At 34.8% G+C, this 12091-nt stretch overlaps 1 protein-coding gene across 1 annotated transcript; it reads right to left on the bottom strand.

Moving 5' to 3' along the window:
* Positions 1–5071: 5071 nt before the first annotated feature.
* On the bottom strand, positions 5072–10053 carry LOC133702282 (membrane-bound transcription factor site-2 protease homolog). Its single transcript, XM_062126594.1, has 9 exons — positions 9719–10053; positions 9521–9610; positions 9331–9434; positions 8869–9016; positions 8598–8678; positions 8031–8492; positions 7475–7798; positions 6024–6192; positions 5072–5482 (listed from the first exon to the last, which is right to left on the bottom strand). The coding sequence occupies exons 1-8, from the start codon at positions 9965–9967 to the stop codon at positions 6031–6033; spliced, it is 1620 nt and encodes a 539-aa protein (XP_061982578.1). The 5' UTR covers positions 9968–10053; the 3' UTR covers positions 5072–5482; positions 6024–6030.
* Positions 10054–12091: the final 2038 nt, after the last annotated feature.

Genomic DNA, 12091 nt, shown 5'->3' with positions numbered 1-12091 from the left:
AAACAGTCAAAATAATATATTCATATTTTATGTGATTGAAAACTAAAAAAATTATAAATATAATAAAATTATGTTCATACGGTGAGAATGATTCAATGTATATGTTGATTGTTTAATATTAGACGATAAAGTATTATTAGTCAATATTAACACATAACAATTTATATGTCTTGGTCACAGAATACAATTAAAACAGGAGATTTAATTATAAAATACATTTAGAATTACATCCATACATATATTTTAATAGCGTATTGAAAATGCTTTTTTTTTCTTCATCAAACCCCTACAGAATCCTAGTATTTAAGTAGGGTTAAGGCTCCCGTGAACGTGAAGCTTGTTTAATCTGGGAACACTGCGTGTACAATCTGCAATGCAAGCGAATGTATGCATGCAGCTGGGACATATATAGATCATGACAAGGTGCAATTTGTTTTTGAGCTTAGCCCTTGACATATATAGATCATGACAAGGTGCAATTTGTTTTTGAGCTTAGCCCTTGAAGAAAGGGAAATTTTGTATTTTGTTCGTAGGATAGAGGGTGTAGGCCATAGAGGCTTGTCCTTACATGAGGGATTGGTTTCCATATCGACAGACACACATGCAAGAGATAAAAGCAGTGCATGTGACAGAAAAAAAAAAAGTAGCAAAAGAAAAGGTGACATAGCTCACATGAATTATCTGCGGGAGTCTGAATTGGCGTACGTAGTTGGGTAGCCTTTAATTATTCCTCTCGGAGTCCACATTCAGAATGTGGTCTTGAGTTCTTAAAAACATGTTTACTATCAAATACAAGGGAGTCCACATTCAAATACAAACACAAATAATATTGATGGAAAACAATATTATTAAAAAATTACAGTGATGTTTATCAATGAAAAATAAAATTTTGAATTCAAGATATGATATGTTTTTAAAAAATTACACCGCCATTAGAAAATATTAAATTTAAAATGTGATATTTTTAAAAAAAATTAAAATTTTATTTTTCACAATCTTAACCAATATTGTTTTTGTACAAACCAGGTTGCAGGTTGCATGATTTCAAAGAGGCGCAAAAGAGATCAAAGAACTATTAAGAGAAAAATGTCTTCCAGGCTGGGAAGACATAACCATGTGGAGGGTTTCATACCTCTTCACGTCTCAGTGTCTATATGAGATGCAATTTTTATCTATCATGTGAAAAAAATTATCCAACTCAATTTAGTAAATCTATTGTAATTATATATTATTGAAATTCCAAAATCAGGTTTAAAAAAAGATGCATATTCTCAGCTATTAAATTTTCTATTGAAATTTAGAAAGTTTGTCTGGGATCAGAAAGAAAGGCATCATAATTCTAAATCTCATCCAAAAAAACCCACTGCACAGCAATGTAAATATTGTTCATGTATATATATAAATACAATGATGAATTTAAACTAATTAATTTAAAACTAATAAACAACAACAAAGAATCGATTGAAAGAAATGACTGCGTAATGTGTTCTTTCTGATCTTCATTTGTAAGATAATTTGAAAATATTAAAAAATAACACACATCCAAAATAATAAGACTAAAAGTGAAAAGAAAATAAAATAAAATAAAACAAAACAAAACGAATCAATCTCCAGTTTCCCCTCATTATTTTCAGGCATTTCAAGAAGGAAGCAACTGATCCTGTATACGGAGAGTATGATTTTGTTGGGGCTGCCCTCATGCATGCGCGCCTGGAAGACAAACGGAGAGAAGACGAGAGGGCCAGCAAAGAAAGTGAAAGCCCAGTTTTCCATGTGACGAAAACCCCTCCCCCTCCCGGTAGTTATGGCAGTTAAGTGTGAACAAATTAATGGCATTATAAAACACAAGGGACCCTCACCCATCACTCATCACCTGCGTACTGTTTTGCTCTTTCCCTTTTACATGGCACTCCACTGCACGAGCCCCAACAAAATCATCTCTTGTAGCCAAACACCATACAATCAAGTTAAAGGGAAGATCGTTTATAATTATATTCCTGTCAATTGCCACAGCATAATTGTGTCGCTACAACAAATTTCAGTATCGGACAAGGATCCGAATCCCAAATTGACATTTGTTTCTGCTTTGCTTCCAAGTTGTCGATATAACAAGAACAGAAAAGAATTAAAAGGAAACATCAATACCTATCTTCAAACTGGAAATAGACCCAAACTCACGTCTCTTCGTGTAATTGGTCTTTAAGAGATATACTGAGGCCCCTCTTGTGGCAATATAGGACCACTGGCCGTTCAATGTAATTAGCACCGTTAATGGTTAAGGATTCTGTAACTCTCTATACTTCATGGGACAACAATGTCATTCAGTCAAAGTGTTGTTTTGCGGTCATTAATTAGTAAATATTTGTTTAGATCGAGAACCCTAATGCAAGAAGTATTATCAGGCGGGGTCCTACACCAAATCCGATAACCCTATTATAAAATATTTAAGTTTTTACAAACGTTGAAAGACACTTCCAATCAACGCTCGATCTGGAGTCGGCAGTTAGGATTAGGTGTAAATTTTTTTGAAGAATTCTGTTCGTTGAGAGATAGAATATACATTAAATATTAATCCGCGGGGCAAAAACTTTTGCATAGATTCAAAGGGCTTTCACATGCATACAGAGAGCGCTGCAAGTGGAAGTATCTTATCCAGATACCGGGCCTTTCACTTTCTGATTGCTGAAAAGGACCCTTCCTCACCATTGAGGGCCGACATGGTTTGAACGGAGAGGAGCACATGCCTTCCTGATTTTTGAAGAATCTACAATCCTTCATGTAGAGAGAAAATATAAACGACAAAGACCAACAGGGATAATTTCCTGAAAAGGAAAAAGGATGGAAAGAGAATTCTGGATATGTCCGCCGACATCAAGGTATGTGGTCACCTTCACGGGAAGGAATACTGTGGCGCAAATTATTTAGAACGTACAATGCAGAAATTTATGGTGCACAATTTTTCACGCTTTGATTTTCCTGTAACGGGCAAACGCAAATAGTTCGAAACACCAGGAGCCTTGTATTCTTGCTGCTTGGGGCGATGTGAGGAGTCAAGATCTCGAGATGCATTAATATTTTAAGGAAGCTGGGAAAGTATAGAGATGCTTTGTGCGGTGGATAAGGCGATTCTCTAGGAGATCTTCATGTTCTAGAAAAACAAATCTAGTCATTGCATGTTACAAGTTAATTATCTCGCTAGACTTTTCAAGTTTCTTAATCGACTCTCATGCATGTTAGTCCTTTTGCTAGATACCAATCAGGTGCAGAATTGTAGTCAAATTTGATTTTCAACCAAGAATCTGGCTCCCAGATATTTAAAAAGTCGTACCCTAGGAAGCATGACTTGGTCCACAAAGGTCAAAAACAGTGGGCATCTGGAAGTTCAGTTTTCTAACGTGGATCCTTGCGTCGAGTCCATATATTGGATATTCAACCATCTAGCCCAGACCGGCACCAAGTATACGCATGCACAGCCCGAAAGTCAAAGCATGAAAAGAATAGACAATATGGAGGAAATTTTCCTCAGTTACCCAAAATTATTTCAACTAGATATTTTTGCTCACGCTACGCCACGGGAGAAAAAAAAAAAAACTAAGGTGAAGCGATCGTTTTTAAAACAATTTAAAAAATTTAAGATTCAGATCATTGAGTTAGTCGGTTTAAAAAAACTCAGTTGATTTATAAAAGTAAAAAAAAGATTGGGATTTCAATCATTGGATATTGACTACATAGGATAAAACTAATAAATAAAAAATAACTGAAAACAAATTGAAAAAATAATCAATTGTCAAAATTATAAAAAAATATTAAAATATTAGAAGAAAAAAAGCCGTGTCAAACTTGATTACCCATCAAATTCACAACCAAGAACATGAAATCAGAACAACCTTACATAAAAAAAAATATATATATATATATATATATATGATTCAAGATAAATCAGATGTTGAAAAACCAAACTAAAATAAAATAATTAAAACAAAAGGTTTAAGAAAATGATGAAGCTAACTTAAAATAATTTTTTAAACTTATGACTCAGGTCATCAGAATAAGATTATCCTATAGAAGATAAATTAAAAAAAAATAACAACACAAGGATCTCAATAATGAAAAATAAAATTAAAATAAAAATTAAAATAAAAAAAAAACTATTGCAAAATCCGACTTAACCAAACAGGTCGACTCGTAAATCTTGTAACTTGATATCTAAGTTTAGTCCCAAAAAAACAGGGAGAGAAATGACCTGGCAAGCCAGGATCAAAATCTTAGGTTGATCAATGATGACAAATATTTGAGGGAACATCAAGCCATAATTTGTTGATTTTTTTCTCTGCTATTTTTTTTATTAAAATAATATTATTTTTATTTTTATTTTTTATTCAAATAAAAAATCAAATAATTAACTAGAAAAAAATCATGTCGTTGATTTTTTTTTCATTATTTTTTTTTATCAAAATAATATTATTTTTACTTCTCGTATAATAAAAGAATTTGGTTGACCTCAATAATACTATGCACTAAAGTGTGAAAATACTATTTTAACCTTGAGTGTATAATATAGCAGTAGCAGTAGTAGGAGGCGGCTTGAACATACCCTTATCATAGGACGCGCAGAAATATCTGAGACTAATGTCCACCAAAGACTGAGGGAGCCCTCACCACACCAAGGTCAACTCATCGCTTGATGGTATTGGTTCCTTCAGGGCTGGGTGGACTTGAGAAACAAGGCCTTCGAGTTTTTAGGGCATATAATCTTTCTTCATCAAAGGCCCACAGGCTTAAGTAGCGGAATTGGAATTATTGTCGTCCTAGGAGTTAACATGGGCCGAGCTCAGCCTCCCTACGACGTGTAGCTTTGTCTCCAATGCCACGGTCCACTTTTAACAGTACTATTATACGAAACAGGATTTCTTTTAGGCAGATGTCCATGGTCAAGCACGCAGCCAGTATGATTCCATCACCCTTCTGGACACACAGCAGTATTATCTCATGTGGTAAAAATCCAAGTTATAGATACTACATATCATGCATCAAAATCAATAGAACATTTTTCAAAATCCCACTCAGAAAATATAAGAAAACAGGGATGCTATTAACAAACCTTACAAGAACATCCTATTGAATATTCATCAGTGTTGAATCATATTTTCTGTTCTCTTCTTGCTGTAAAGGAGTGTTCAGAGCGGCACAGTGATAAGCCAGATCATAGTCATTTTTCATATATCCCCGCTATGCAATATAGAATGTCAACAGATCCCTATTTCTATCTTCGCTCTAGCTCACAAGCTAACCCCATATCCAGCAAAAATCAATGATAACAGCGCCAACCTTCGTGTTTCCTTCTAGAATGGAAGAAATGGGTGTGATTAAGCAGCAAGAGAAATTGATTTGGATGCGTAGCATCCAACACTTGTGGCCAGAGGGTTCTTTTATATTTTCAGAGTATGCTCTCCATGGATTCTGACCCGCGAGCTTAGATGACCTGCATGCAACAGTACCACCATGAAAAGGGCTATTTTAGTTGGGTTTATCAATGTCGTTTACACTCCTATGAATATCTTATTTGTTCAAGTTTACTGAAAACTAAAAGCTTACTCTTAACTGGCTAACCGCTATCACTTCAAAATAACTAAAACCTATTTACACATTTGCTCTGTAAATTTGGATAGCAGTCAGGCAACGGCCAAAATCAACCAGAGCCAAAGGTTGCTGTTTGGTCTGTTTCCCTTGTTTCTAGAGTAGACGGGAATAATTTTATACACGAAAAACATTGATGTTTCAGCTGAAAGGAAAGTGTGCATTGACAAGAACATCTAAACTATGAACTTATGTTTATAACAAGAGTCTGTTACAACTATATTTCTACAAAGCCAAACATTGCCCCAAGGGGGTGGCAGATATTCTCCATATATAGGATAACTCAAGCTTGTAACCTCCTAAACCTTGTAATGGCAGTTCAAAAATCATGAAGGCCAACAAATAATCACAAGCATTCTTTGAAAAACAACATTAGTACTGCTTACCTGTTAATTACCAAAAATTGATGAAGAAGATCCTCATAAAGGATAGGGTGGAAATAAGAGTCCCTCCTAAAAGACAGGCTCGCATAACTTTTGCCCTTTTCCTTGGGCTCAATGATGTGAAGTGGCAGAGAGCTACCTCCAAAATTGATTCTCCATCCAAAAAGTATACCTACAATAATATGTTTTAATACTGAAAACTTTATGAGCACCAAGAAGTCTTTTCATCAGAATAGTCTCCAAATCCCACTTCCTAAAGATAATCATGATAACATCTCGCATACACAAAACCTATTAGAAGCATTTTGTCAAGTAATTGCCTTCAGCAACAATGCGTATAATTGCATTTCAAAATTCCATCACTCTTCTCAACACTCAAACTATAGGACACCACATGGTTTAGTACATATAGCAGGTTCTTACTCTACATGGGAAGTTGAGGCATTGAGGTAGAGTTGAAGAATGAATTAGTGGGATGTGGCAGAAGAAGCAAGTAATGCATGGAAGTTTTTATTAGTTGAGTTACTTGAGTAGACTCATTGCCAACTTGGTTAGACCAAGTAGTTTTATTGTGTAAAGCTCTTATATGCATATTAGGACAGCAAGCAGATGTACTTAGCAAAGGGGAAGCAGAAGCCGCTAAGCATGCAAAAGATACTGATAACAGAAGTCTAACTAAAGATAATCCCTATCACAGTTAGTGTTGTGGGTAAAGATAAATAGCTCCCTACTTGTATTTATCTCTTGTGTCAAGTATATCAGATTGTAACTTAACACTTGAATATATATGAAAGAGCTGAAACCAAATTCCCCTAAGTTTTTGTTATCTTCTGGTCAATTATGCAGGGCATGTTTTCTAATCAGAACACATATGGACATGAAAAACTATAACATCAATAAAAAAACTCTTTCAGAATCCCCTCACACTATATACCCTTACTCTCTCTTTGCAAGTTCCACATCTCTAGGCACATGCATGCCGCCTAATGCCTGTTCCTCCCTCACATGTCACTTGCAATGCATCCCACTGATACCTGCCCTCCTCCCATGCTTCTTCTAATTCATCCCCTTCTATGTCATTAGGTGTTACTTATGCAAAGCAGAACATCGCTGCTATACACATTGAGGATCAAAGACAAGTTGCAGTAGGTCCACAAACCTTAGATTTTATCCCTTAGAAAAGCTTATGTAGTCACTTGTCAAATTGAAATTATTGGATAGCATAAAAGTTTCTTTTAGATAAAGTAACTCAGCTCTACAGACTTTAAGGTTGTGGATGGTTGGTATGTGAATCAAATGACCTCAAATTAACTTTCCATACTTGTACATATGGATATCTTATTTATATTCACATGCATCAAGGCATAATGGGCCACCTAACCAACCCTTCTGGTACACACGTAAGCTACTGAGCTTAAGCACTTGAAACAAAATTTAAAATGGCAAGAAATTACCGGCAAACTGTTGAGGAGGGCTAAGGTAAGAGAGACGTGGAATGTGTACATTAAGCTCTTTTCCAGAATGTTAGGAAGATGTGCACTGAAAGAAAATCCCCAACGAGGTTGATATGCTGTTAACCTAACTGAATGTGCCATCGAGATCAGATCACCAACAAAAACAAAAGTCCCACCACATTTATGCTCTGAAAAGTATGAAGCTCCAGAAGCTGGAAATGAATTTCTTCCAAGTTGCAGGCATTCTGGAGAATAAGGGCTTGCAAAGGTGATCTCAACCCATATTGACCCTGGAAGTGGAACAGGGTTTAAGCAGTACTCCTCCTAAAGGCAATGCCAAAATGAACGCAGTTGCAGTTAAAATTAAACTACTACATCTTCTTTCAAACTAACATGATAAACAAAGGCAATGACATTGTGCAATTTCATACCACACAGTGGCCATTAAGAAAATAAGTTAAACCAATAAGAAAATCCAGCTATAGATATTATGACATCAATGATTGACCTCAAAGGGTTTTGATTCAGGTAATGCTGGAAAATGTCTAATGTGTACCTGTGAACACAAGCAACTACTTCCTTTGGTTATCTCTGTAACCCAACCATCACCGCATTTATTAAGCTTGACAACATCCTTAGCATTCAAGCAGTGCCTCCTCTGTCTTTGGCTTATACCATCTTCAATATTGACATTATCTGATTTGCTTGAATTGAAGCATTGAACAGCTACAAATTCAGTAAGGTCATCAGGACAGGCAGATTGATTTTCAATGAAAAGCATCTCATTGCTTTCTTCTATCACAGAAGTAGGAACACAGTAACCCTTCATTTGATGAACTATCACAAGACCTTCAAAACTTTTTGAAAGATTTGAACTTTGAAGTGTCCGTTCATCTATTAAAGCAGTGGTCTTCATCCATTCCTGATCATTATGGATGCGTTTTCCATCCAAAGATACAATTGCATCCCCAGGAGACAGATAGCCAGACAAAGGAGAGGTAGAAGGAACATCCAAAACCTATTCCAAGTAATCAGTACAAATGCTATAAGTGGGAAGGGAAAATTGCGTGTGCATACACACCATCGTATATAATGTAAACCAGTAAAGATGTCTGTATCATACCATGGGGCTTTCACCATGTATGTAAAAGGGAGACAAGATCAAGGGCAGGAGGAATAACACCAGTGCACAAACTGCACAACACTACAGCGATTTTTAAGTTATGAAACCATTTTATATGTGTCAATTAGATATAGCATGAAAAAAACAGTTGTTAAATTAAATTAAAAAAAGGTTATGAAATCTTGCTAATCAATGTCTCGATGAACAATACTATACCCAGATAATTGCATATAAAAATAAATATGATAATCATGATACAAAGTAAGCATACCACAGCGTTATGCCAAACACCAGCACAGTACACACGAAGTGCAGTAAATGGTTGTAGCTCCTCAAGCAACTCATAATTCAAAGCAACCAGAGCCCCAGGAAACAGAACTGCAAGGAAAATAGCAATGTACTCCGTCGGTATGCCCTCACTGCTTCCGGATGAAAAGGTGCCTACAGTACCAAGCATGAGAATCTAGCCTTCTCCATATTCAAATCTAAAATTTGAGATTCACAAATTTATCCACTTTCACTATCCTTTATTAATCAGCCACATGTGCAAATAACAAGAAACATTTGGGTTCTGATTCCAAGACTGGATACTTGGCCGGTTCAAACATGTAGATATTATTTTTCTGCTTTATTTGCTAACTTTTGGTGGTTACAGAGGCTTCATTGGGATCTATTTTAACTTTCAATGAGAGTGTGAGACTGATTAGAGAACAATAAAACAGAGAAAAGTGACCTTGCAGCCGCGATGGAATGCCCGAACTCGTGGACTGATACAGAAATCAAAGTAGAAAGCAACAAATATCCAGCATCCGCAACAGATAATCTCGAACCATACACCTGCATTCAAGTAAAGTAGCTACGACTCTCAATATATGTGTGTGTGTGTGTGTGTGTGAAACAAAAACCAGTTGCTACTAGCTAACCTGAGGAGAAAACCCAAATAGTAAAGAACTCGAAAGATCGCTGCTTCCGTGAAATAGGTGCAAAATGTTTCCTAATTCCCACACAAGAATCTGCCAATTCCCATCATCACAAAAAGAGAAGAAAAGAAAAGGGATGATCATGTTGCAGGTTAAGAGTGATTAAAGAATTGAGGATTATCGCGTTTAATAGTATAATACCAAAGTGACTCCAAGGAGTGCAGTTAGGCTAAAGCCGACGCCGATTGAAAACCAAATCTTTAAGAACTTGGCTTGTTTCCGTCCAAAATGATAGAGAGAGGTATTTAAGGCAGAAATTTTGTAATCGCAGTAGCAGCAAGATACTGTGTTGGATAAAGTAGTACGAGATGGTCGTGTTGGTGTCCGTAAAGGAAGTAACGAAGTTTGTGCTTGTCCCCTCCCATGTCTTCTCCATCGCCTCTCGTCCATTGGCGTTAGCTAACTGTTCCCTCGCCTCCTCGGCACTGCTTCTGTCGATCAAGGAAACTTCTTGAAATATTAGTGTGTTTTTTACTTTGAGGCCACATGTGTATGAAGCCCAGGTAGAAAATTAACATAAACCTAAAACCAGCGGAAAAAACAAAACACGGTAAAAATTCATTGCAGATTAAAATAGTAAAATTATTATTTTATATTTCTACAAAAACTAAACTGTTTATTAGAGATAATTAGATCATTTTACGAGATGCATTGATTATTTTAAAATTAATCGGTCATATTTTTTTATGTGACAATTACTTAATTATTTTTAAAAGCAACAAAATATTTTACTTACGTCTAAAAGCTTTTTTGATATTCTATTTTTCACATCACAGTAGTAGATTGGTTTTGTTGCCCTTAAAATTAAAATTTATTTACCATGTTAGGTTTTATTTGTACTTTCATTTTATTTTGTGTTTTTTTAATTATTATGGGGTTTTAGAGACAATTTAATATTTTAATAAATATATATAAAAAATTATCGACATGTGTGTTGAACATATCAATGAAAAAATCATTTTTTAATATTTAAGCGATGCATGAAACTACTTGTGACAATCAAAAACAATTTTTTTTTGGTGCTTTTCAATTCATTATAAAGAGACCTTTTTTTTTACGCAACGAGTATGGCATAATTTTCTCTTGTTTGCCTTTTCTTTTCTTTTCTTTTTTATTTATCTACCTTCCTTGATTTCTACATCCAACATTTTAAATTTTCACCTTTGAATTTGTTTTTCTTCTGAATTTAATCTTTGTTTTTTCAATTGATATTTTCTCATGAGTTATTTTATAGAATTAAAAAAAAATCATCATTCTTTAATTTTTTTTACTTTGTTAAATTTAATCTTATTTTTTTATTGCTATTTATTTTGTTTAAGATTATTTTCAAAATTGATTTTTTTATGATTTCATCATTTTTCATTTTTGTTATGATTTCATCATCCTTCATTTTTTTTATTACTATTTTTCACTTTGAAAAGTTAATATTAAATTGAGTTTCTTGATTGAGTCCGAGTCAATGATTTAATAGGTTGCTAATTTGAAATATTAACCTAGTAGGAGATTCGCTCGAGTCCATTTGTTTTTTTTCTAATCTCATATTTTTTTCAATTTCATCTTTCAATATTTGATTTAAATAGAGATTGAGTTCCATTATTTTTTTTATTTGTTTTCTATAGAATTTCCCACTAATTTTTAAAATGAACCGAGTTATATTGAATCTTTTTATTTGTCGATTTTTTGTTAAATTTATCTTTTTTATTTTTACAATAAAATTTAATTCAAAATATGATTAAATTTTTAATAAGGAAGGATGATGAAATCCAAAAGAAATCCAAAAAAAGGCCAAGGGTGAATTATAAGGAATCCAGAAGATTAGGACTAACTAAGGGTTCCATTTGCAAAGTGAAAAAAGTTCAAGGACTAAATTGAGAAATATCATGATTTCATTATTAATTGTCTTCTTCAACTAAAACAAAAGAAAAAAGATGTTCAAGTGACCACTTTTAAGCCATGATCTCTCCCCCATCCATTCTTCATACCACACAAATTTTATTCCAAACTGTACTCTGCTGCTTGCACTTCATTTTCATTTTAAGCTAAAATTCCAGGTCTTATTGCATTAAAAAAACCTGTATGTTCTCTTTCAAAAACACTAGCCAAAAACCAACTAAAAAACCGTCTTGAAGAAGGAAGAAGACGTGACATCTTGAGAGGGGAAGAGAATGCAAATTAATTAACTCTTCTAGCAAGCACAGTAGCAGAAGCCAACTTCTTTCTTCTCAGCCTTCATTCCACCGTACGTGAACAAGCTACACTTCCAGCCACTGTAGTCAGCAGTAACCTCTTCCAGTTACATCCAGCAATTTCTCAATAGCGAAGTAGCGAACAGTAGCGCACAACACTTCCTCTCCTTTGCACCAGCGTTGTGTACGAGAGCTACACCAGCAAAAGTTTCAGCTAACCACAAGAGATCCACTCCAAGCCGAGAACAGAAGCTTGGTTTGATCTCCAACACCAGCAGTTTGAAGAAGCAGCAGCGAAGAACCAGAAGCCACAACGAACTTACTCCTT

Source organism: Populus nigra, chromosome 8 (genome assembly GCF_951802175.1).
Source record: "Populus nigra chromosome 8, ddPopNigr1.1, whole genome shotgun sequence".
In the NCBI taxonomy this organism is placed as follows: Eukaryota; Viridiplantae; Streptophyta; class Magnoliopsida; order Malpighiales; family Salicaceae; genus Populus; species Populus nigra.
This window is presented reverse-complemented; position numbering and strand designations above follow the sequence as displayed.

What these genes read in the sequence shown, in the direction of transcription:
- LOC133702282 (XM_062126594.1), bottom strand. Translation starts at nt 9,967, where the DNA reads ATGGACGAGAGGCGATGGAGAAGACATGGGAGGGGACAAGCACAAACT. An exon ending in CATTCCATCGCGGCTGCAAG is followed by an intron (nt 9,017 to 9,330) that starts GTCACTTTTCTC and finishes ATCCGGAAGCAG; the next exon opens with TGAGGGCATACCGACGGAGT. An exon ending in TACATGGTGAAAGCCCCATG is followed by an intron (nt 8,493 to 8,597) that starts GTATGATACAGA and finishes TACTTGGAATAG; the next exon opens with GTTTTGGATGTTCCTTCTAC.